This window comes from Girardinichthys multiradiatus, chromosome 2, assembly GCF_021462225.1.
Source record: "Girardinichthys multiradiatus isolate DD_20200921_A chromosome 2, DD_fGirMul_XY1, whole genome shotgun sequence".
Taxonomy (NCBI): domain Eukaryota; kingdom Metazoa; phylum Chordata; class Actinopteri; order Cyprinodontiformes; family Goodeidae; genus Girardinichthys; species Girardinichthys multiradiatus.
The window spans coordinates 12,831,221-12,858,096 of NC_061795.1; the positions used below are offsets into that span (position 1 = coordinate 12,831,221).

Sequence of the window (26,876 nt, forward strand, 5' to 3'; positions counted from 1 at the left end):
TAACGTCCAGCCGTGTCTGCATGTACACTAGATACTGTAAATTGTACCTGCTTACTAATTAAGATTGCGACCCCTCTTGATTTAGATCGAAAATTAGATTGATACACCTGACCAGATCATCGCCTACTCAAATACATATAATCTGCTGCCTGCACATGGGTCTCCTGTAGAAGATACCTGGCAAATAACACTCTTAAAACAGACAGATCCGGTGTAATCCCGCCTCTCTCTCCTGGATAAACAAGAAGAGCACAACAAAAAGAAATCCACACATTCGTGCATTGGGGAACATAGCACCCTGGCAGGGCTCCCTCCAATCCCAGATTTAAGTAGAAAACAATTATGTTTTAGAAAAGAAAAAAGAAAAGAAAAAGGTTTCCTCCATTGAAAACACTTATATTCTTATATGGACATTGCAATGTAAATAAAACATAAAATACAACCTTTACCATGGTCTAAACAGAAACTTCGGAAGTCTCACATAATCCTATATTTTCCCCCTGGAGTAATGACCGAAGTTAAGTCAAAATGTAGCGCGGGGCATATGAAGTTTAAAGGCTCAATACAATCTGAGACACATTCTGGTCAAAGGGGAGTTGGACCCGCAGTTATCTCTGGACCTCACCGACCACCACCGATTTGATTTTCTTTTGGACATAATCCATGGCTTTATTGGCATCCATAAACTCCTTCTCCTCCTCTCCGTGAGAGATGCAAAGCCGCGCCGGAAAAAGCAGGCCATGAACGCCGCTCGAACCCTGGCCACACTCGCTGTGTAATCCGCTGTGATGATGTTCGGTGCCTCCTTAAAGCGAAGAGGGCCACGGCTGCACGCCCGGCGTAATATTTCCAAGCATTCTTGATAGTAGTGGAGCTTAGTAAAAATAACTCGCGGTTTATCGCCTGACTTCCTCCCACCCAGAATTTGATGGGAGCGGTCAATCAGCGGTACGTTATTCAACTGCAGCACCTTAGCTAGCAACTTAGCAACTGCTGTGGTGGAGCTAGATTCTGGTGTCTCGGGGACTCCAGTGATCTGTACGTTGCACCTCCTCATACGTCCCTCCATATCTTCACACTTCTTCCTAAGCCCATTCACCTCGTCTTTCAGCTCCAACACTGTATTACGCAGAGCAACGACCTCATCAGACCAGGTTGATAAACCGTCTTCCACCTCTTTACCACTCAATTTAACCTGGTCCAGATCTGCCCGAAGTAGCATTGTGCCATGAGCCACTTCCACAGCAGTTAAAAAAATGTGGCAAAAGCACTGCCAGGAAATGAATTAAAAAGAGAGAGAAAAAAAAAAAATAAAAAAAAAAAAAAAAGAGTTCTTCAACCCAGCTTCAATAACAGTTCTTTGCCTTTGTGGTGGGCCGTTTTCCTGAAATAGTTATTCAGGTGTTTAGCCTTCCTCACAGCACTTTGCCAGTTTCAGCTTTAAGGTGCCATTTTCTTGCTCCACAGCCCCACCACTCTGCAGATGGTATGTCCAGTGGATGCGCAAGTCAAAACCCAGGAACTTACTGACCTCAGTCAAGGCTGCATTTACAATGTGAGTGCCGTTTTTGCTGTAGATTTTTGATGCAATGCCCCAACAAGGAATTATCTCTGTCAAAAAAGCCTTGGAGTCCACGTACTGTGATGTATCAAGAGCCACGCTATCCAGGGTAATGTCAGCATACCACCAAGATGGACGAACCACATCCAACAGGATTAACTGTGGACGCAAGAGGAAGCTGTCTGAAAGGGATGTTCGGGTGCTAACCCGGATTGTATCCAAAAAACATAAAACCACGGCTGCCCAAATCATGGCAGAATTAAATGTGCACCTCAACTCTCCTGTTTCCACCAGAACTGTCCGTCGGGAGCTCCACAGGGTCAATATACACGGCTGGGCTGCTATAGCCAAACCTTTGGTCACTCATGCCAATGCCAAACGTTGGTTTCAATGGTGCAAGGAGCGCAAATCTTGGGCTGTGGACAATGTGAAACATGTATTGTTCTCTGATGAGTCCATTTTTACTGTTTTCCCCACATCCGGGAGAGTTACGGTGTGGAGAAGCCCCAAAGAAGCGTACCACCCCGACTGTTGCATGCCCAGAGTGAAGCATGGGGGTGGATCAGTGATGGTTTGGGCTGCCATATCATGGCATTCCCTTGGCCCAATACTTGTGCTAGATGGGCGCGTCACTGCCAAGGACTACCGAACCATTCTTGAGGACCATGTGCATCCAATGGTTCAAACATTGTATCCTGAAGGCGGTGTCGTGTATCAGGATGATAATGCACCAATTCACACAGCAAGAGTGGTGAAAGATTGGTTTAATGAACATGAAAGTGAAGTTGAACATCTCCCATGGCCTGCACAGTCACCAGATCTAAATATTATTGAGCCACTTTGGGGTGTTTTAGAGGAACGAGTCAGGAAACGTTTTCCTCCACCAGTATCACGTAGTGACCTGGCCACTATCCTGCAAGAAGAATGTCTTAAAATCCCTCTGACCACTGTGCAGGACTTGTATATGTCATTCCCAAGACGAATTGATGCTGTATTGGCCGCAAAAGGAGGCCCTACACCACACTAATAAATTATTGTGGTCTAAAACCAGGTGTTTCAGTTTCATTGTCCAACCCCTGCATTTATTACCTGTTGAGCTTCTTTCAGGGGGACCCACTGCATCCATTCCTATCCGCTCAAAGGGTGTACCAAAATTTGGTAAGGGTAGTAGTTGGGCTTGTGGAACCTTCTTTCCTGAGGTGAGGTAACATTTAACACAAGACTTACAGAACTGAGAAATCTGGCTGTACATTGCTGGCCACACAAACCTCCTGGAAATTCTACACAGGGTTTTCTGAAATCCTATGTGTCCAGCCCAGGGAACTGTGTGTCTCAGATTCATTACATTCTCTCTGAACTGCTGTGGCAACACTAAGCACTGCATCTCCTTTGCACGGATACAGAATTCTCTCTTTCACTACATAAGCCGCCTCATGAAGAAATCCTGGACTGCCCTGTGTCTTTCCTCTGTCACTTTATTAAGCCAACTTTTTAAAGTTGGATCCTTCCTTTGCAGCTCACCCACATTTGCGGTACGATTTACATCTAGCAGCTAAAATGGTAGAGAAATACTATCGGTTTGCTTGGCTGTGCCTCTCAACTTCTCTCTCCTACACTCAGCCTTTGGTTTAGAGGGTTTAACTGGCCATGTATCCCAAACTTCCTCAAAAAAGGGTAGCTCTCTCAAATCTTCTTGTGCACTCTGAGCCCTTGTAGTTACCATATTATACACAGCAGACGGTCCTTTACTCTGGGACTCTATGGACTGTGCAAATAGGGCATTACTTACTTCCTGTGGGGCAGAATTGTCTGGGTATGCAACTGGCTGTACTTTGCAGAGTGTTTCTGTTTGCTTCACAAGATCTATAATAATGGGAACATCATTACCCCGAATAACTGGATAGGGCAAGTTTGCAGCAAGAGCTACTGACCTGAAAAGGGTGTACCCAACCAACAGTCAAACTTCAGCCATAGGATCTACATGCTCATCTCCATGAATGCAGCTTATGATAGATTTATCCTCACTCCTTTTATCTCTAGGTACTAAGGAAGACAAACCACCGTCTGAAATCCCCAAGTATCTAGCAGTACTGTCTCACGCTGACCATTAAGTAGTACTGGTGTAGTGCAAGCAATATCTGGAAAAACCTGCTGACTAGTTGGTCTGGGAACAGCACAAACAGGAATGGCTTTTACTGATTTGTAACAGGACAAGAATACTGAGTGTAGCCTAATCCATTACATAAATAGCATCTTACATCTTGCTTAGCAGAACAGAAAAGAGATTTATTCGCAGAATTATGCTTATAGTTATTAGAAGTAAAGTGCCTGCCACTAGAAATTGCCCTTTTCTCAAAATGACCATTACCCCGCTCACCAGCAGTGGACTTACTTTTGTGAGCAAAATTAGTGTCCCATCCAAAAGTACAATGTTTTGTTCCTCATCTGACTGCTGTGAAGACTTCAGCCAGTTGTGCTGCCTTTTCTGTTGTGTGTGGGTGATGCTCCCGAATCCACACTTCCAATTCTGGGTTAACCATCCTCAAAAATTGTTCCAGAATAATTGTCTCAGATACTTCTTTTACCGATGACTTCTCAAGCTTCACCAACTTGGCAAACATGTCTTTAAGGTGCACATAAAGCTCTCATGGAGTTTCCCCAGGAAGGATGTCCAAAGAATGGAAACGTCGACAATAGGTTTCTGCTTTGATCTCATATTTTTCAAGTATAGTGGCCTTCACATCTCAGAATTTTCTTTGTCTGCAATGTTCATTTATCCATACGCACTACATGCTTTATCAGTCAATAAAGGTATAAGGCCAATTGCCCATTCTTCCCTTGGCCATCGAGTCGCTGTTTTTAAAGTAGTCAGCAAATGTTCAATGTCATCATTAGGTGAAGTGGGAACAACTTAGGTTCCCTTTGTACAGCTAAGTCCCTCTCAGTTCTGCCATGGTTGTGCAGTTGGCTTGTACCCTCCCCTGGATCATCATAATTATCTGCTGGAAGCTGTGCTGTTCCAGGCTCTGGCTGTTCACCTTTAAAGTCTTGCTTAATTTTATTCACTTGCAGCTGTATTTGTTGAAACTGGTGCTGTATGCTCTTCCATCTTTGCTCTTGATGGGAGGTGCCTTTTTCCTTGAGACCGTATGAGTTATTTGACCAAATCTGCAAGTTCCTCAATCTTCAATCCTCAGGGTTGTTGGCTGTCATGGTTCCCTGGTCAGCTGTTGGCCTTGCTCCATCATTAGGCTGTGCTTGTAGGTCATGCTTTCTCCTTTCTCGTCATCCTCAATTCCTCTTTGTTGTGCCAGACCCAGCTTCTGACACCACTTGTTAGACTGTTCCGTAGCAGCTGGAATAAGTAGAAGGCTTGAGGCACAGAAGGTGCCGACCATGACTTGAAACTATGACGTCTTAGTATATTACCCACAGTAACCTTGGAAACAGTGGTGCCAGCTCTCTTCAGGTCATTGACCAGGTCATCCCATGTAGTTCTGGGCTGATTCCTCGCCTTTCTTAGGATCATTCATGCGCCACGAGGTGAGATCTTGCATGGAGCCCCAGTCCAAGGGAGATTGACAGTCATGTTTAGCTTCTTACATTTTCTAATAATTGCTCTAACTATTGCTCTTTTTTCACCAAGCTGCTTGGCAATTGCTCCGTAGCCCTTTCCAGAGTTGTGGAGGTCCACAATTTTGTCTCTGATGTCTTTGGACAGCTCTTTGGTCTTAGCCATGTTAGTAGTTAGAGTCCTACTGATTGTGTGAGGTGGACAAGTGTCTTTATGCAGCTAACAACCTCAAACAGGTGCTTCTAATTTAGAATAAATGGAGTGGAGGTGGACTTTTTAGAGGCGGACTAACAGGTCTTTAAGGGCCAGAATTTTTGCTGATTGGCAGGTGTTCAAACACTTATTTGCAGCAGAAACACACAAATAAATGATAAAAAAAATCATACATTGTGATTTCCGTATTTTTTTATGTATATATATATATATATATACACCTCACTGGGGGAGAAGGAGCCTGAGCTTATGCGGGAGGTCGAGAGATATTGACTAGAAATAAACGGGCTCACCTCCATGCACAGCGTGGGCTCCGGAACCCATCTCCTCTAGAGGGGCTGGACTCTCTGCTACTCTGGTGTGGCCCACAGGGAGAGGCGGCGGGCTGGGGTGGGTTTGCTTGTTGCCCCTCAGCTCAGCCGTCTCGTGTTGGGGTTTACCCCAGTGGATGAGAGGGTCACATCCCTGCGCCTTCGGGTTGGGGACAGGTCTCTGACTGTCGTTTCGGCCTATGGGCCGAGCGGTAGTGCAGAGTACCCGGCCTTCTTGTTGTCCCTTTCGGGGGTGCTGGATAGTGGCCCTCCCGGGGACTCCATTATTCTGCTGGGGGACTTCAACGCCCACGTGGGAAACAACAGTGACACCTGGAGAGGCGTGATCGGGAGTCTTGTTCACGAGTGAGGGAAGAATGGAGATTGACAGATGGATCGGTGTGGCTGCCGCAGTAATGGGGGCGCTGTGCCGGTCTGCTGTGATGAAGAGAGAGCTGAGCCGAAAAGCGAAGCTCTCGATTTACCGGTCAGTCTATGTTCCTACCCTCACCTATGGCAATGAACTTTGGGTCATGACCGAAAGAACGAGATCCTGGATACAAGCGGCTGAAATGAGCTTCCTCCGTAGGGTGGCCGGGCACTCCCTTAGAGATAGGGTGAGGAGCTCTGCCATCCGGGAGGGGCTCGGAGTAGAGCCGCTGCTCGGGCATCTATACCGGATGCCTCTGGATGCCTTCCTCGGGAGGTGCTCCACGCACGTCCCACTGGGAGGAGGCCCAGGGGACGGCCCAGGACACGCTGGGGAGAGGGACGTCTGGGTGTCTCTGTTGAGTCTGCTGCCCCTGTGACCCGGTTCCGGATAAGCGGAAGACGACAAGTACGAGTATGAATATACAGGGGTTGGACAATGAAACTGAACAATATATATATATATATACACAGAGATGTACAGCTGATAGTCCTACTGAATAGACTGTTAGAATTTGTATTAGAAGAAAGATTTTTCTGCCAAAAATATATTACAAAACGCCAGGTAATTAACACCCATTTGAATCTCATTACTGATCTTCATTAAGCCACTATCCAGCAAACTGTTAAGAGACTCGCCTCTGCCCAAGGCAATGGTGTGTCACGTGATCAAGTAAGCATAATCTTATTGGCTAAAAGACGCTTGCCTCGATCGAATGCTGATTGCTTTGGCTTGAGTCACCAGAAGGTCAACACATCTGCAGGTGAATTTTTGCAGGCGAATTTCTGCTGGTGAATTTTTGCAGGCGAATTTCTGCAGGTGAATTTCTGCAGGCGAATTTTTGCAGGCAAATTTCTGCAGGTGAATTCTTGCAGGCGAAATCTTGCAGGTGAATTTTTGCTGGCAAATTTTAAGAACAAAATAAAATTCACATACATAATTGCACAGGATAAAAATTCAGTGTTATAAATTCAATGTCTAAAAAATGTCTGATTCTAATGAGACTATTTTACTTCCACACTCAAGCCTATCAAAGGCATTTATAAGGTCTAAGGAAAGAATTGTACATAGTGTACAGTTCTTTTTCAAGAAACCGCTGCAGAATCTACAACATGCAGGAGGCGTCTCACATTATCAGCAGCCATCCTGCCCTTAATAAACCCCATCTGGTCACAGTGAACCACCTCAGGCATGTAATCTTGGATGCATCCGGCAAGCACTTTTGCATAGATTTTAAGGTCAACGTTCGGTAGACTGAGAGGTCGATAGCTGTCACAATCATCTGGGTCCTTAAATTTCTTCAATAATAAAGTAATTAGTGCCAGGTTAACATCTCTTGAAAAACCTCCTTTGTCTATTCTCACCATATCTAACATTAATGGGCCCAGTTTGTCCCTAAAAGTTACATATAGCTGAGGAGGTCTCCCTTTAAAGCCTGGAGATTTTTTGCATTGCAGCAGCTGCACCCTTCAATTCTTACAAGGAAATTAGAACCTCCAGATTTTCAGCATCGCCTTCTGATACCCTTGGGAGGTCTATCTGGTCAAGGAAGTTAGCACACCTCTTACCATCTACCTGAAGCTCCGATTGATATAGCTTAGAATAAAAGTTTCTGAATGTCTCATTTATTTGTTTAGGGTCAGTTGTGATAATACCCGTACATGACCTTATTGATGGTATATCTGCAAAGGAATCATTTATTCTGATTCTAGAAGCCAGGAGATGACTGGGCCTTGAGCCAAAAAATAATAACTCTAATAGAAGATTAGAGTTAAAATACTCGAAATAATGTTTGTTTAATGACATTTGTTTTTGTTTGTGTTGAGAAACTCAGCTACAGTAAATGCTAGCAGACTAGCACTCAGCTAAGGATGTGTTCTGTGTTGTGTTTTTTAAAGTTAAGAAAAACTTTATTCAAAGGGTGGTTTTAAACACAGATCAGCCATAATGTGCTGTCCACGCTTAAGCATTTCAACCCTTTTATTAGTGGTATTTTAAGTATGTGTTTGATTCTGATAACCGGCTATAAGCTTCTTTTTTTAGCTCCAACCGCTAATGTCTAAGAACACACTTTATGTTAGTTCCAAGACTAACTTAACTTGATTTCCAAATTCTTCAAGATAATCATTGGTTCTCAAACATTGTATGGTAATGTTGCATCATTCTTTCGGTCATGGTTTTCAACCATCTTTGATTCAATTGTTTATATTGTACATAGCCCATTGGTCTTCCTTATTCTTTCATTTTACTTGGTAGTTTAGTTGGGTTGTTTTAGCATAGTAAAGAGTTTGTTCATTGAAATACACTCACTGGCCACTTTATTAGGTACACCTTGCTAGTACCGGGTTGGAACCCCTTTTGCCTTCAGAACTGCCTTAATTCTTTGTGTCATAGATTCAACAAGGTATTGGAAACATTCTTCAGAGAGTTTGGTCCACATTGGCATGATAGCATCACACAGATGCTGCAGATTTGTCGGCTGCACATCCGTGCTGCGAATCTCCCGTTCCACCACATCCCAAAGGTGCTCTATTGGATTGAGATCTAGTGACTGTGGAAGCCATTTGAGTCCAGTGAACTCATTGTCATGTTCAAGAAACCAGTCTGAGATAATTCCTGCTTTATGACATGGCGCGTTATCTTGCTGGAAGTAACCATCAGAAGATGGGTACACTGTGGTCATAAAGGGATGGACATGGTCAGCAACAATACTCAGGTAGGCTGTAGCGTTGACACGATGCTCAGTTGGTACTAAAGGGCCCAAAATGTGCCAAGAAATCATCCCCCACACCATTACACCACCACCACCAGCCTGAACCGTTGACACAAGGCAGGATGGATCCATGCTTTCATGTTGACGCCAAATTCTGACCCTAGCATCCGAATGTCGCAGCAGAAATCGAGACTCATCAGACCAGGCAACATTTTTCCAATCTTCTATTGTCCAATTTTGGTGAGCCTGTGCAAATTGTAGCCTCAGTTTCCCGTTCTTAGCTGACAAGAGTGACACCCGGTGTGGTCTTCTGCTGCTGTAGCCCATCCACCTCAAGGTTCAACGTGTTGTGCATTCAGAGATGCTCTTCTGCATGCCTTGGTTGTAACGAGTGGTTATTTGAGTTAATGTTGCCTTTCTATCAGCTCGAACCAGTCTGGCCATTCTCCTCTGACCTCTGGCATCAACAAGGCATTTGCGCCCACAGAACTGCCGCTCACTGGATATTTTCTCTTTTTCGGACCATTCTCTGTCAAACCCTAGAGATGGTAGTGCGTGAAAATCCTTAAAAACTGAAATATTATTCAATAAAACATTAAAGTATTAATATTAAATAATATATTCATAACAGTAAAAATCAAAATTAGAGGGGGAAATGGATTCCTGTCTATCATCCATATTAAGAAAGCAAAAGCATAAACAGAGTGAGAGAGCATCCTAGTCTCTCCACCATACAGAAAAACACATTGTGCAATCCATGTAGTGGACTACACGTCTATCTGAGCCCTAAGAGGAAACAGCTCAGTTAGTGGATGAGACACATATGAAATAAAATAAATATGTATCCAATGGATCAAGTGAGACAACAAAGCCTAGAGAAGAGATCGCATGTCGATAACCATAAACCAGATATCGTGCCTCGTGACGCTAGCTTAAAGGGGTCCAACATGGCATTAGCAACTTAGATTAACTTGCAGTTCAGCCATGGCTAATAGTTTGTCAAACGTGCAATACTGAGTGATGAGCAGGCGTTAAAACTGGCTGTGGGTAATGTTTAGAGCTGAGACAACTAATCAATTTAATCGATTCAAATCATCAGTCAGTCATTTTCTACCGCTTATTCCATAGTGGGTCGCAGGGGAGCTGGTGCCTATCTCCAGCAGTCTATGGGCGAGAGGCAGGATACACCCTGGAAAGGTCGCCAGTCCATTGCAGGGCAACACACAAACAAACAAGCACACACTCATTCATACACCTAAGGGCAATTTAGAGTGACCAATTAACCTAATTGGCATGTCTTTGGACTGTGGGAGGAAGCCGGAGTACCCGGTGAGAACCCACGCATGCACGGGGAGAACATGCAAACTCCATGCAGAAAGATCCCCGGTCAGGAATTGAACTCAGGACCTACTTGCTGCAAGGCAACAGTGCTACCGACTGTGCCACCGTGCAGCCCTCGATTCAAATCGATAAATGAAATAGTTGTGACCTAATTTAGTCATTGATTAGTTGCTTTGTAATCATGTTTTGCCGTATGCGGTCTGTTTTTTAACACAATCTGTTACATTTGTGGCCAATGTGTGACAGAAATTAGCCAACGAACGCTGTGATCTACCAGTACAGCAGTAGAAGAAGAAATCAGCCAATACTTGGCCTTGTTTTGCATGGCGTTCCATGCGCATGGATCTATATGTGGCACAAACACATTTGCACTGAGCAAGATGGCAGAGCACGAATAAGCACGAAAGAAAAGAAGGACAAACCAGAAAACACAAGAAAAAAACAACACGAACAAAGATATCGAAAGTATGGGAGCCCTTCGCCCTAGATGCAGTAAAAAGACGAGTGACCTATAAGATATGCAAAAACAGTCTGGCATGGCACGGAAGCATGACTTCTCTACATGAACATCTGAGACGAAAGCATGTAACAGTTGAAGCGGCGAGAGGAAGAGCCAGCACAGTAAAACAATTTACACATAAACACACTAAATACTGTTAATTAATTTAATTAATGTTAATTTAGTGTTGCAGATGTGGGCGATGCCTTATTAATGACAGTAACGTGTACTTATTAGTCTTTTTTGTGTTTCTTATTCAGAAAAAAAACAAGCAACAATGAACGAATACATGTGGAACAAGGCACAGTATTCAACGCAAAGAAGTAACTAGCTGTCCAAAAAAATTCACTCAAACAGTCTTAATAAACAAAATTGTAAGCGATGGGCCAAGGAGCTAAAAACTAGGTAGCCATCTTGTGCAACTGCCACCTGGTTCCTCCTAAACCCTTAGTTTTAACACTAGATAAAATGTGGTCACAGAAGCAGAACACAAAAAAATATGATAGCATAGTATGATTAACTACACAATAAACAATTTCACAGCAAGTAACAACCTTACTTTACAAAAATGTTTTTAGATAAATTGGTAAAATTCTGAACATAGCTTTCTTCACTTTTTCATACTTTACTTGACTTATTTTGAAGGCTTAAATTATCCACTTCCGGTGTAACTCTCGCTAACTCTTTAACTTGACTAAGTTATTGCTAACCTCGACAAAATGACACGTACCTGTTGATTGTTTACCGTCTTCCTCAAACAGCAGTCTGAAGTCCAGTTCCCCAGAACACTTTATTGTTGACATTGAACAACTATCGAAATGTCTTTAAAACGGACCTGTCTTACTAACTTCCATCCGACAAAAAGCAGAACTCAGTGTCGACTTCGGCAATAAGGCGATAATTCTGCACTGAAAGTACTTAATCAACACCAGTAATGAGTAATAACACCTCAGCACAGCGCTGTGAGTAACTAAAGTTCTATTATTCGGCTAACTTGTCCACCGCGTTTCTGCTCAGCTTCAGCGAGTGTTATTCCACTTGAGCTTGGTCCTTCTGCTGCCTTCAAGTCCCATCGTAAAGTCGAAAATTTTTATAACGAGTTTGCTATAAGTGGGAATGATAAACTTTCAAAGTAATTGACATTATTGTTTCCAGAAATATGGATGAGTTCATCTATTTATTTATAATCTGTTCGATTGAGAATATATCATTTTGGTTGGTAATTTCAAAACTAAAATTGCAAACAATGATGTAAAGAAGAACTTTTTAAATTCTGACATTCAGAAGCATAGTTTTCTTCATATTACTTTTTCTCTGTGTTCAAATAGTAAACTTTCTAGGATAACTTTTGTGGCATGTCAAAAGCTCCTTACACACAAGATGTTACTATTTCATAATGACAAAAAAACTCGTCTTATATCAGTATAATCAGATGCATGCATACTTCCTCTTGTGGCCAAAAGACGTTTACTTCCTGTAAGAGATCGACTACATTTAAAGTAGGCCTATCTCAATCAGCAACGTTGCTTATTTCACCATGTTTGTCTTGCAACGAGAAAGCAATGGAACAGAAATAGGCTACCACCAAATAAAAAAAAACTGGCCTGTTTAGGCTAAACCTGACTCCCCCTTATTCCATCCAACAGGGAGGGAGGAAGGCAGAAGTAAAAATAAATGGAGAGTGTTGTTTCCTGTTGCATTGTGTGAAAGATGGGTAACTTTAACTTTCAACTTAATAATTATTTTTAACTGAACATGTTTCTATACATATTGTAACAAAAACTGCCAAATTTCACTTGGCAGCATGCAGAGGGGGGAGAAGGGCACTGGAGGACTTGCCCTTTTTGCTCCTTAACTAAAATTGCCCATTTGGTCAAAATATTTTTATTTTTTATTTTTCATTCATTCATTCACTCATTCATTCATTCCTTATTTATGCATTCCCATAAGCCCTAATCTGACATTTAATGAAAACATGAATTAATAATGCTATTTAATATTATTTTGTAAGAGAGATGACATGGCAAGGTCCCCCAGTCACCCCGTTACCTTTGACCTTTTCCCCCAATAAGTGCCTCTCGTGCAGTGAGACAGAGAAGCAGACTGTGGAGCCCAGAATATGTCCCTTTCAGGAAAGTTGTTGGTCAATAAACCAGTGAGTGAAATTATAAGATATTGGTACTTTTACTTTTATCAACAACTTTGTATTGTTTCTGTGTCATCCCCAACGGAGGAGCAGTCTGAGCACAGAAGAAAGTAGAGAACTCTACACTCATTGAGCGGTTGGAGAGAGGTAAGAAGAAGCTGTTATTATCTTACCATTCGTGTTTTATCACTCAAACAGTAGTTCGTTGTTGTGTCATTAGCTAGCTGCTAGCTAAAAACTTTGCCTCTTCCCCTTAGCGATGACAACAGCTGTCACTCAGCAGTATTACTGTAATATTGGTAGAAGAGCTACTGTAAGGAGATGTGTTGTTACATGTCTGCTGGACTGTGTGTTTTTCTCCCCCCTTGTGTCTCCTGTCTCTCACAGGTTCAGAGTGCAGGGTGATGCCAATTTGCCTTGATTGGCTTGAGGGAGCCGATCAGGCAGCTCTACATAAACTGCTCACCTGTAGGGCAGGGGGTGTGGCTTCACCTGGCTGGCTTTTTGGCACATGCTTTGTTCTTCAGCATTGTTTCAAGGTTTGTGGTGGGAGTTTGTGGGCTAGGTAAGTTTGGGGTACCCTGTACATTTCCATCATGTAGTTTTTCCTCTGTTATACACACTAGGTAAGTAGGTTGGTGCCACCCATGTACAGGTCCTTCTCAAAATATTAGCATATTGTGATAAAGTTCATTATTTTCCATAATGTCATGATGAAAATTTAACATTCATATATTTTAGATTCATTGCACACTAACTGAAATATTTCAGGTCTTTTATTGTCTTAATACAGATGATTTTGGCATACAGCTCATGAAAACCCAAAATTCCTATCTCACAAAATTAGCATATTTCATCCGACCAATAAAATAAAAGTGTTTTTAATACAAAAAACATCAACCTTCAAATAATCATGTACAGTTATGCACTCAATACTTGATCGGGAATCCTTTGGCAGAAATGACTGCTTCAATGCAGCGTGGCATGGAGGCAATCAGCCTGTGGCACTGCTGAGGTCTTATGGAGGCACAGGATGCTTTGATAGCGGCCTTTAGCTCATCCAGAGTGTTGGGTCTTGAGTCTCTCAACGTTCTCTTCACAATATCCCACAGATTCTTTATGGGGTTCAGGTCAGGAGAGTTGGCGGGCCAATTGAGCACAGTGATACCATGGTCAGTAAACCATTTACCAGTGGTTTTGGCACTGTGAGCAGGTGCCAAGTCGTGCTGAAAAATGAAATCTTCATCTCCATAAAGCTTTTCAGCAGATGGAAGCATGAAGTGCTCCAAAATCTCCTGAAAGCTACCTGCATTGACCCTGCCCTTGATAAAACACAGTGGACCAACACCAGCAGCTGACACGGCACCCCAGACCACCACTGACTGTGGGTACTTGACACTGGACTTCTGGCATTTTGGCATTTCCTTCTCCCCAGTCTTCCTCCAGACTCTGGCACCTTGATTTCCGAATGACATGCAGAATTTGCTTTCATCCGAAAAAAGTACTTTGGACCACTGAGCAACAGTCCAGTGCTGCTTCTCTGTAGCCCAGGTCTGGGGAATGCGGCACCTGTAGCCCATTTCCTGCACACGCCTGTGCACGGTGGCTCTGGATGTTTCTACTCCAGACTCAGTCCACTGCTTCCGCAGGTCCCCCAAGGTCTGGAATCGGCCCTTCTCCACAATCTTCCTCAGGGTCCGGTCACCTCTTCTCGTTGTGCAGCGTTTTCTGCCACACTTTTTCCTTCCCAAAGACTTCCCACTGAGGTGCCTTGATACAGCACTCTGGGAACAGCCTATTTGTTCAGAAATTTCTTTCTGTGTCTTACCCTCTTGCTTGAGGGTGTCAATAGTGGCCTTCTGGACAGCAGTCAGGTCGGCAGTCTTACCCACGATTAGGGTTTTGAGTGATGAACCAGGCTGGGAGTTTTAAAGGCCTCAGGAATCTTTTGCAGGTGTTTAGAGTTAACTAGTTGATTCGGATGATTAGGTTCATAGCTCGTTTAGAGACCCTTTTAATGATATGCTAATTTTGTGAGATAGGAATTTTGGGTTTTCATGAGCTGTATGCCAAAATCATCCGTATTAAGACAATAAAAGACCTGAAATATTTCAGTTAGTGTGCAATGAGTCTAAAATATATGAATGGTAAATTTTCATCATGACATTATGGAAAATAATGAACTTTATCACAATATGCTAATATTTTGAGAAGGACCTGTAATGTTTTTGGCTTGTTTTGTTAGTCTAGAATAGCAGAGCTTTCTTTTCCTCTATTTCTTCTGGCTTAGTTTAGGTGACATTTAGGCCCTGTTTTGTTTTGTTTTATTTATTTCTTTGATTTGGCACAACCTAACCACCCCTTTCCCCCGACAGGTTGTTCAACCATTTTGGGGTCTGTTTTTTTGAAAAGAGAAAAATAAATCCCATTGTACCACACTTACAAAGACTCTGACATTTTATTATGGTTGTCCTGTGTGCTCTCCCTCCTTCAACTTGATGGGGGGCCGTAACACAAGTGGGGGCTCATCCGGGATCTTAAGTAATTCCTGAGCTGAGGACAACCACAGTAATTGCCAGGTTTTTGTGATTGTTTGAAAATGAGCTTTGACTTAAAGGAGTTCGTTCAGGCTCCTTGCCGTGAGGTGGAGTTATGTCGTAAGAAGGACATGTTGGCCATTGCACACCATTTTGATATTTCTCTGAAGAAGCATGTTGTTAAACAGGAAATTAAGAATATGGTTTTGCAAAAACTGGTTGAGCTGAAAATCTGTCTGTGTCTGAACCATGCTGTCGGTGGAACCCGGATGGCTCCGGTGTTACACTGTGGACTAATGTTTTCTTTGTGCCAAAGGTGCCTGCAGTGGCTGGCAGTGTGCTGCCACTCCGGCTTTCCCGATTTAATCCTGGTGCCCTCTCTGAGCCTCTTTGCCCTGTCCGAGCGCTTGAGGCGTATGTCTGTTCCACGGCACCCATTCGTCGGACTGACTGTCTCTTCATTTGTTATGCTGGCTCTCGGAAAGGTCAGGCCCTTTCTAGACAGCGGTTGGCACGTTGGATTGTGGAGATGATCTCTGTGGCTTGCTCCTTGCAGGATCAGCCCCTGCCGAGCAGCGTGCGCTGACACTCCACTAGGAGCCTCTCCACCTCGTGGGCTGCCATGACCGGGGTGCCTCTGGAGGCCATTTGTGAAGCTGCTTCCTGGACGGTGCCAAGCACCTTTGCCAAGTTTTACAGGGTGAACGTCGCCACGCCGCATCCCCTACAGGGAATACTGGAGCAACCGCCTTCTGCATTCCGCTGAGGTTAGTGGTGTTGCTGTGTTCCTTGGGGCCTCCGTGGGATCCCTCGGGACCCTGTTGGTATGCGTCATCCAGTGCTTGAAGCACCGCCTCTGGCGGTCATCCGGGATTCATAGAACCGTAGTTACATATGTATCTTTCGTTATTAATTCACCACTTTTACAGGTCAGAATGAAGTTAATAGCCTGTCTCTAACAAATCATTATGTGTATAATATCACATTTCAGTTTCAGTTTTATTTATGTAGCCAATTCACAATACACGTCATCTCAAGGCACTTTACAAAGTCAATTCAATCCAGTCATACATATTTCAAGTCAGGTACATATATTCCAATTAATCCTTACTATCGGATTTAGTTTATTATTTAAATTGGTTAAAACGTTTTCTATCTAAGGAAATCCAGCAGGACTGAAATTTGATCATTATTTGTAACACAGAAGAACAAAGAGACAAACCATGTAGGATGAAAGAAATAGGAAGCTGTAAAGTGACAAGTGTTAGCCATATAAAAGGAGGAGGAAAATTGCAAAAAGGAGTGATTTGGGGAATACTGGTTGATGTCTCAGTTGAAGAAAAGAAATCAAATATCAGAGGATTAAAAATTAAGGAGGTAAGAAGACTTCAGACTTTCAAAAATGGAGAAAAAAAGGAATAGTGAAATAATTTTGTTGAAATTTGATGAGGAAAAACTTTCAGTAAAGGTTTATTTGGGATACATGACCTATAATGTAAGAGAGTATGTCCCATGACTGTTTAGGTGCTTTAACTGCCAATGATTTGGCTACACAGCTCAGACATGTAAAGGAAAAAGATGGTGTCCACGATGTGGAGAAGATCATGAGTATGAACAGAGCAATAAAAGCAGACAACCTAAATGTTGCAGTTGTGATGGGAAGCACAGTGTGTCATATGGGGGCTGTGAGGTAATGAAGAGGGAGGTGCAGGTTCAACAGACTAGAGTACGAAACAAAATCTCATACGCAGAGGTAGTCAAAGTAGTAAAACAAAAGAAAGAAATTCAGATGGAATATAGGATGGATGCAAAGGTAAACCAAACTAATGAAAATAAAGTATATATGGAGTTAAAAAGATTAGTGACATTTATTGCAGGAGTCATAGATGCAACAATGGAAATAAAGTCGAAAACAGAGAGAATTCAAATAATAGTGAAAGCAGCAGCAAATCATCTTCGTATTCATGGACTAAATTCGCATCCTGCTCTCCGCTGAGGGCCAAGTTTACAGAAATGAAAGGCTAACTCTACCTTTTTTTAATTTAAAATCCTTGTGGAAAACAACTTTCAGCCTTGCAAAAATAATTTGGTTATTATGTTCAATAAATTGATCATAATAACCAAATGATAAACAATGAATGCCTTTCTTCAGTTTTCCTATATTTTAGAAACCCTGGCATTACATGTTCAAATGTCAAAAAACGTACTGTCACTAATATATTTGGAGATATATTTCCATAGCTTTTTGATGTATCATCAATGACAAAAAAACATGGTAATTTCAGAAGTAGCAGAACAAGGTTCGTTTTCTATCAATAACATCTTTAAATTTCTTAAGGAAATGTTTGACTGGGTAAAATGTGTGCAACGTTTTAATAGCTTTCACACTTTGTTATAAAATATTTGTCCAACACCTTTACTCAGGGGATATGCTTAACTGATTTCAATCAGTGATTACTTGTGGCTTTGTTACATTTACATTCAAGAACACATTACCTATAGATTTGTCATCCTTTGCTGAGAAAATGAACAAAAACTATTTTCTTACACAAGGTATCATCTGGATTAATCAAAGAAGCATCAGACTTCTTTTTGGAGTAACATAACGACTCAGAAAGTATCAGTTCGGGCAAAAAAGTATTTCTATCAAATATCAAAAAAAGTTTAAAATATTTTTATATAATTTTAAACTCATCATTTAAGATTCAGTATCTCTGAGAGAAGTTGTGTTTATAAATTAGCATCCATGTTTGCTTGTGAAAACAGGACAAGATCATGTTTCTGAATATTTGCCCCAACCAGCAGAGGATCTCAGTATTTACACAGTCAGCAGCTTTTTATTGCTTGGTGGGTGACTGGGTGGGGCAAACCATTGCTTTTTGCACGTTCTTTTGTTAGAAGGCCTTTCACAGTTTTCCCTGTCCACCAACCTATCCCACAGTTTTGTCAAGCATGGCCCTGCCATGTACAGGGGTTGGACAATGAAACTGAAACACCTGTCATTTTAGTGTGGGAGGTTTCATGGCTAATTTGGACCAGCCTGGTAGCCAGTCTTCATTGATTGCACATTGCACCAGTAAGAGCAGAGTGTGAAGGTTCAATTAGCAGGGTAAGAGCACAGTTTAGCTCAAAATATTGAAATGCACACAACATTATGGGTGACATACCAGAGTTCAAAAGAGGACAAATTGTTGGTGCACGTCTTGCTGGCGCATCTGTGACCAAGACAGCAAGTCTTTGTGATGTATCAAGAGCCACGATATCCAGGGTAATGTCAGCATACCACCAAGAAGGACGAACCACATCCAACAGGATTAACTGTGGACGCAAGAGGAAGCTGTCTGTCAGGGATGTTCGGGTGCTAACCCGGATTGTATCCAAAAAACATAAAACCACAGCTGCCCAAATCACGGCAGAATTGAATGTGCACCTCAACTCTCCTGTTTCCACCAGAACTGTCTGTCGGAAGCTCCACAGGGTCAATATACACGGCCAGGCTGCTATAGCTAAACCTTTGGTCACTCATGCTAATGCCAAATGTCGGTTTCAATGGTGCAAGGAGAGCAAATCTTGGGCTGTGGACAATGTGAAACATGTATTGTTCTCTGATGAGTCCACCTTTACTGTTTTCCCCACATCCGGGAGAGTTACGGTGTAGAGAAGCCCCAAAGAAGCGTACCACCCAGAGTGTTCCATGCCCAGAGTGAACCATGGGGGTGGATCAGTGATGGTTTGGGCTGCCATATCATGGCATTCCCTTGGTCCAATACTTGTGCTAGATGGGCGCGTCACTGCCAAGGACTACCGAACCATTCTTGAGGACCATGTGCATCCAATGGTTCAAACATTGTATCCTGAAGGCGGTGCCGTGTATCAGGATGACAATGCACCAATACACACAGCAAGACTGGTGAAAGATTGGTTTGATGAACATGAAAGTGAAGTTGAACATCTCCCATGGCCTGCACAGTCACCAGATCTAAATATTATTGAGTCACTTTGGGGTGTTTTGGAGGAGCGAGTCAGGAAACGTTTTCCTCCACCAGTATCACGTAGTGACCTGGCCACTATCCTGCAAGAAGAATGGCTTAAAATCCCTCTGACCACTGTGCAGGACTTGTATATGTCATTCCCAAGATGAATTGATGCTGTATTGGCTGCAAAAGGAGGCCCTATACCATACTATTAAATTATAGTGGTCTAAAACCAGGTGTTTCAGTTTCATTGTCCAACCCCTGTAGGTAACTCAGTGTTTGGGGCAAGGAAAAGCTTGCAGAGGCCTAGTGGTGGAAAAGGTCGGGCGTTCACAGAAAAATGAAACAGAGATCACGACGAAAGATAAAAGTTGAAACTCATTTAATGCAAAACAAAATGCATTTATTTCATAAAGAACATAAATGAGGCTTCTGTTGCTCACATGCAGTTAATCAGGCTTAGCTATATGGGCAGCAGTCCTCTCTATGATAACTACTGGACCCAGAATTTCAAATGAAAATCCATACTGTATGTCTGTATTTAAATAACGTGTCAAGACAAATGGATAAAAATACTACATTTGCAGTTCTGTATTATCCAAAAGCCAAAAACATCTGGTTTCTTTATAAAGTACTTCCAGACAGTTTTTGAAAGTCTTTAAAAATGTTTCATTGTATCTTAAATTGTTTCAGTAATATTTAGTTCAGGACTTGTACCCAATCAATCAACAAATGTTTTTTTTGGTTGTTAAGCCACAGACAGGTGACAGAATGTCTTACAAGGCAATTCCTAAACAGATATTAGCCAAATACATAATTTTTTTTTTTTAACTGCAATGAAATAAGTCAAAGAAACATTTACAGAGGAAGACTAAAATACCTTCAGACAGCCTGACCCATTGACAGTTTAAATTAATACACGTACCAAAGAAAGAAATAAGGACTGAATGTAAATGTAAATTATGTTCAGATCACTTTTTAAGCTTTACAATGATAAGAAAAAAATATTTCACAGCCATTAGGAGAAAATATTTAACAGTAAGGCACAGGCATTAAGGTTTACATGATTTGGGAGGTGCCGATGGTACAGGGGTATAGTGCGCGACCCGCGTACGAAGGCTACAGTTCTATTTCCAGTTGGTCAACTTACAAAATAAAGGCCACCAGTGCTACAAAAAAAAAAGGTTTATATGTTCTAGTGAACAAATAAATAAAAATAATTGCTCTGTCTGCTTGCAGTGAACAGTAATCTCAACCTCTCCACTTACAAGCTTAAAATTTTTTTTAAATGTTTAATACATTAAATAAAAAATAAGCATCGAGAGCACCCGGCTTTGCCCCAGCTGACCCCACTGGGAAAATAATCCTTTAGAAATACTATGGAAGACTTAAGCAAATCTTGACAGAGTTGAACTACTCTAATTTTAGTGTTTCCTTTGAGGAATGGTTAATTGTAATATTAAAACAACAAACAGGCTGCTCTGCTCCTCTGGTTCAATCAAACATCCTCTGCAAAAGTCTGTTCATCCTCTTTCTTAACTAAAAGGAGCTTCTCTTACAGCCTCTGCTTGTTTTAGAGGTTTATGTGTGTTTTGCTCGTCACTGTTCATCCCCACAGTGGGCTTTGGGGTTTCCGTTTCCTGAAGGATGTCAATATGCAGCTTCTTGCTCCTCCCCTCCTCGCTGCTGCATTTCAGCTTTCCCTCCCTCTTCCTCTTGCAGACCAAGCCAGAATCCTCTTCACCAATTCGACCCTCTGGCACCCCCAACACTCGCAGACAGACAATAGCAGAAGCTTGCTCTGCAAATTTTTTTGACTTCTCCCTGTTAGAAACAAAATACACAGAAGCACCCTGAAGATGATTCAACATTTAAGGGCTTATTTCTCATTCTAAAACAGCCTTTGATGTTTAGTTTTAAGGGACATGTAATGATTTCAAATACACTTGATTTTGATGCTTATTCCTATATCAAGTCATTTTGTTTCATCTGAATGAGGTCATGTTTCTGTACAGGTGATGCATCTGTTTAATCTTTTAAGTCATGACAACAGGTAGTTGAAACATTAAGTCAAATACTCAAAGAATAAATTAATAAAACAGTGATCACCTTTGACCTGCAAATCCTTGAACATTCGGACAAAAAAGGGGTTTTGCATGCTTGCAGTATTAAAATATAGGTATTTAATTTTATAATAGTTTTTTTTTTCGGGGGGGGGGGGGGGGGGGGGGGGGGGGGTAAATGCTAGCTGTATTCAGATAATTTTAACAAATGGATGGGCCCAAGTCTGCTTTTGAGGAACACTCACTGGTTTTTGTGGTCCTTTTTACAGTGAAATGTAAAAGCAAGCACAAACCGTGGTTATTAAAAGAAAAATATTGCATGCAGCACTAATAATTATCCATTTTTATAAGATTTTATTTGTCAGAGAAAATATTGCCTTGTAAAAGTTGAAATCTGTCCATCAACATTTAATCATATCTGTACCATTCTGTAATTGGTTTTGATAGCCACACAAAATCATCCCATGGCCCGCAAATGCCCCCCGGACAGTACTTTGGACACCCCTGATCTAAATGTAAGACCTGGTAAGGACTCAGTATGTAAAACCAAAGAAATGAAAGTATGTGTCAATCCTTAGCAACTATAATAGAAGTATAACAAAGTATAGTAAGCTATAGTTAGTAATATTTTAAGTGTAAAATCTTTTTCTGATGACGTTAACATTACACCCTTTATAAACACAATGTAAAGTGTATCTAAACACCGGGTAGACTCCTGCTATTAAAATGTGCTCCTCCTAATTTGTTTGTGGCTTTAACTTTGGCAAAATATCAACAAACAAATCAGTTAGGAAAAGACAAGACAGGGATAACATTTAACGTGGAAATCCAAGACACATCTCCGAAGAACCAATCACAATGCAAGTCTCATAACATGTATGTGTACTTACCAGAAGGACGATCTATATTTCCTGTTGGCCACAGTCACAGTTGACTGAAATGCTCGATCCTGAGAGCGCTGCACCTGAAACGGGAAAAATACTGCTTATTTAATGTACACTTGGAAAACATCCTTGATAGCCTGGCCCACCACATTATCTCAGTATATGCCCAGAATATTAAAAAGAGAAGGGAGCATAAATGTTACATGGTAAACTAAAATAACCTTTTGAAACAAAAACAGGAAAGAGGGCAAAGAGAGAGGGAGACATTTGGCAAAGTCGAGACAGCCGCATTGAGGACTATAGCCTCTGCTGCACATGGTCGTGAGCGGAACCCCTACACCACTAGCGCAATGCCTGTGCGGGTGTTTTATTTAAAAGTAGATTTGATGTGGCAAATTTCTTTTACATGCTGTTTCTAGAGTTATTTAAAATACCTTTTTTATTGCCTTTCAGATTTTATTTTGTTTTATTTTTATTTCTTTTTGCGTTACTGTTTTTCTATTTTGAGGCCTTTTTCAGATGGCTGCCTGCTCACACTTCTATGAGTGTTTCTTTTTTGTTTTGTGTGTTCCTGTTTATTCGCCTTGTATGCATTTTGGAGCTAACCCTTTTGTGAATAACTTTGTTTTTATTTAATTTTTTACAACATTTTTGTTTGGAGATGGCATGAGATGCCATGCTCCCATGGTTTACTCCAGAGATAGCTCTCCGTAGCTCCCATTGAGCTGCCCAAAAGTTTCCGCAAGCTTAGAGATAAGAAATGCAGGACACACACCGCATCAGGTGTAGCAACCGGAGTGGAAGGTAAAAATTTGCCACCCATCTCATCATAAAGGGAAATGTGAGATCCTTTCCCAAAAAAGTTGATGAATTGGCAGCACTAATCCAGCTTCAGAGAAGTTACAGAGAGCAGCTTGGTGATGCTGATGGAGCATGGCAGACTGCGCTAACTCCAGACACAAACATTGAAACAGACTGTTTCAATTAAATTCTAGCCAACAGAACCAAGAAGATTAGTAAGAAAAGAGGAAAGGGTCTGGTTATGTTTGTGAATTATAGTTAAATGGCCAGAGTTGCACTATCAAATAGACTCTATAGTCCTTCTGACATTGAACTGTCAGAAGGAGGACATTATTTGCCACAGGAGATATACGTTATCACGATAACAGTACGTGTACCCCTCTCTGTTAATGCGGCGGCTACTTGTGACGTCATCCACATGGTTACCAGCAGACTGCAATTACAGCATTCCCAGGCCCTTTTCCTGGGGACTTTAATCATATCTTCCTCTTCTCCACTATCCCCACCTTCTCCCAGTATGTAACCCCGCTGCACCAGAGACAATAAAATGCTGGGCTTTTTGTATGCCAACACCAAAGAGGCTTTCAGGTCATCACCTCTCCCTCCCCTGGGAGGGCTCAGATCACAACCAGCCTGTGTATAAACCCCTGGTACACAAAGAACCAGTTGTGACACACACAGTAGAATATGGTCAGATGAGACTTAAGAAGCTCTGAGGGACTGTTTTCAGCTCCACTCTGTGGGAGGAGCTATGTGCTCCTCTAATGGGGAGGACATAGAAAACACTACAGACTGCATCATGGGCAACACATTGAGGATGTCCACTAAAATCTGTGCAGAAGGAACTGAGAAAAACCAAGGATGGAAGAAACATCTACAGGAAGAAGATGGAGGACCAATTGCACCAGAACAAATTTTTTGAAGTCCTTGACTCTGATGCTGCTTCCCCAGCAGATGATGGCATAAGAGATCACACTCTCCACAACAGACTTATAGAAGATATGCAGCATCTTGCTGCAAACACTGAAGGTCCTAAGTTCCTGAAGAACTGTCTGTTCTGTCCCTTCTTGTTTCTCTTAAAATCTACAATCATCTTATTTGTTTTATTCATGTTCAAGAAGAGATGACTGTTTCTACACCATGCCACAAAGCATCCACCAGCTTTCTGTACTCAGATTCTTGTCCATAGTCAGTTACCCTTGAAGGTCGTCTAGCATGGAGCCCATGCTGATGTAAACTGCTTTGTATAGTCTGATGTGACACTTGGTTGCCTCTCACCTCCCTTAAATGTGCCTGAAGGTGAATGGCATTCATCTTCTGGTTCTGCTGGGCCCTGTTCACAATGAAGCGGTCATCAGTGTGGGATGTGGCAAAATGTCCACCTCTAAGCCTTTCTCAGACTCGTCCAGACACTCTGTAACCCTCTAAGCTCAGTGGCCACTTCCGTCTGAGATAATTCTGTTTGAAGCCTCGCAATGGTGAGGTAATGGTGATCAATTGTTTGGTGCTGTCTTGGTCTCATGATGTCAAGATGTGAACAGCATGATGAGGGGACTGTTGAACCAGGAATTTTTTGGGACGATTCATGGATCAAACAGCTGTTGTGAATTTTGTCGTTAGAGAACAGCATGTTACGCAAAAAGTACTGAAACATTGATCAGTTGTACATGTACATTCAAAATTGTTGGAAAGGGCAAATTAAATTCAACTGTAAAGGTTATAGTGCATTTTAGGTTCATCCTGATATTTCACCCGAAAGCTGAATATCCCTAACTTTTTGTGAGTAGTATACATCACTAATCTGTGATTATTCGTGATTACATATATAAAAAAGAAAGACAATATGCTTTTAGTAATATTTTGCATGTTTTCAAAAGAAAAAATATAAAATCAGCCACATATTTATCTGACGAGAACTAGCTTCTAATAGTTTTGGAGACATGATTTATGCGGGGACATGATTTTACAAATTATTTCAAGATTAGTCAGAAGCCGTTCTAGTTCTGGGTACAGTGTATGCTGCGCTTTACTGTCCAGATAAAAGCTGGAGCATGGACTGTTTCAGATCTATAAACAGATCTTACGACTTATTTATATCCCACAGAAATAGTCCCAGAACCTTCCAGAAACAATACAAGGTTCAACCCAATATGATACAGGGCTTTGTTTTAAGTCAAAATAATAAGAGTGAAAAACTGAAACCTAAATTTAAAAATCCTAAATCATTATACCATAATGTGATTTGGCCTCTTTTAGAGCTGGTACAGCCCCATTAAAGTCTTTCTGTGTGGACTGTCTCCTTATTCATTTAATTTAATTTCTCCTGTTACAAGTGTAAGTGCACGTGTGACCGTTTCTGTTAGCCCTGAAATAAATGGGCGACTTGTCCTAGATGTATTCTGACTCTCAGGCCTTCACTGCTAGGGTCTCTCTAGCGCCCCTACACCCCTAAATCAGGAATGGAAGTGGATGAATGGATGACCTAAATAGTTGCACATCATATTTAGCCGCTCAAACCAAAACAACACCTTCAGATATCACAGCAATCATTTTACCAGCCATGAAAATTCCACGTAAGGTCTGCATGTGTCTCCATTTTTCAGATGAAAACTCTTAGTTTATTTCCAGCAACTAAATACAGAATGAAAATGAAGGTTATACATACTGTTTCATACTGCGGCTGCTCAAGTTTTTCTTTGCGGCTCCACTCCAGCAGGAACATCTTGGGTGTGATTTGTGGTGGATAGTCTCTCCTGCAACCAAAGAGAGAAACCACAGGATGAAATTTCTCAGAGGCAATTTTTGGCTGACATTTACAATATTATGCACACATTCACTTTTTATGTACTGATCAATTTGATCAAATCACAATTTGACAAGTTTATGTTTTAGTCTCTAAACCACAATTGTTGTCTAAGTGCAAGGAAAAAGACTAACAGCACTTTAAACCTCTGTTTATATTTATAAAAGAAACTTTATTAGAAACTGCTTTTGGATTATTTCAATTGTTACTGACACGAAGACAGAAATGAAAAGGAAAAAAATAAGAAGCACAAAAGAGAGAAAGGTATGGCAAAAAGGGGAGAGAAGGAGAATAGAATGGAGGAAAGAAGGATGAAGAGAATACAAGATAACACCCTGCTTGCTTCTACACCTGCAGAAACATTCATATTAATAGCTTTTCTTTTTTTACCAAAAACTGCTCAGTGCTTATGAATTCAAGATGTATTTAGTGGTAAATGTGGCTCAATATAGAACATCTGTGAATCTGTTAACACCTGAATCTAAACACCTGTGGGTCTGAGTATAAGCGCTTGTGTATACATGGTTTCTCCAGAAAAATATGCAATAGCGAGTGTGGAGGAGATATGAGCCACAGACATCCAAAGGCCCCTCCAGAGCACAAGAACCCCAGGAGAACCACCGCCGACACTACTGCAACCCCCTCCAGAGAAGTGCAGAGGAGAGCCCCAGGGGAACCACCCAGCAGCCACAGTGCAGAAGCCCCAGGGAGCTAGAGCGACGAGCCCAAAGGCCCGGCCGACAAATGTCTGCGCCCGAGCAGATCCAGCCATGGACAACAGAGACCCAAGACCCCGGGACATATCACTCCCCAAGCAGGGGCCCGACAGAGCGCAGGGGTCCAGGTCATGGCAAGCAGCCACCGGGAGTGAGCCAGTACATATCAAAGTACCCAGTCCCGGACACCGAGAACCACAAGTACACCAGCGGGCAGAGACAACAACCACCGGCAGGTAGTGTGGCGAGGAGGAAATAGGCCCCACACTTGATGGGGGGCCTAAACTAATTCAGGAGAGGGAGCAGAGCC

General features: G+C 42.0%; 2 protein-coding genes and 1 long non-coding RNA gene across 4 annotated transcripts in view; 1 reads left to right on the top strand and 2 right to left on the bottom strand.

Moving 5' to 3' along the window:
• Nucleotides 1-11,708, bottom strand: part of LOC124858913 (nuclear factor of activated T-cells, cytoplasmic 3-like) — a 63,175-nt gene extending 51,467 nt beyond the window's left edge. The window contains exon 1 of the mRNA XM_047351253.1: nucleotides 11,373-11,708. Coding sequence (XP_047207209.1) covers nucleotides 11,373-11,445 — 73 coding nt within the window. The 5' untranslated portion in view covers nucleotides 11,446-11,708. The remainder of the gene's footprint in view (nucleotides 1-11,372) is intronic.
• A 1,256-nt stretch (nucleotides 11,709-12,964) lies between these two features.
• The window catches only part of LOC124858938, a 38,197-nt gene continuing 24,285 nt past the window's right edge, over nucleotides 12,965-26,876 (top strand). Inside the window, exons 1-4 of one of the 2 annotated variants that reach the window (XR_007035978.1) lie at nucleotides 12,965-13,327; nucleotides 15,642-15,810; nucleotides 15,882-16,092; nucleotides 26,385-26,870. This is a non-coding gene — a long non-coding RNA (uncharacterized LOC124858938). Of the gene's footprint in view, nucleotides 13,328-15,641; nucleotides 15,811-15,881; nucleotides 16,093-26,384; nucleotides 26,871-26,876 lie in introns of those variants that run through there. The other variant, XR_007035980.1, reaches the window with a different exon arrangement.
• dus2 (dihydrouridine synthase 2) overlaps nucleotides 20,789-26,876 on the bottom strand; it is a 51,520-nt gene continuing 45,432 nt past the window's right edge. The window contains exons 14-16 of the mRNA XM_047351259.1: nucleotides 25,713-25,800; nucleotides 22,253-22,326; nucleotides 20,789-21,123 (exon numbers count right to left, since the gene is read on the bottom strand). Coding sequence (XP_047207215.1) covers nucleotides 20,835-21,123; nucleotides 22,253-22,326; nucleotides 25,713-25,800 — 451 coding nt within the window. The 3' untranslated portion in view covers nucleotides 20,789-20,834. The remainder of the gene's footprint in view (nucleotides 21,124-22,252; nucleotides 22,327-25,712; nucleotides 25,801-26,876) is intronic.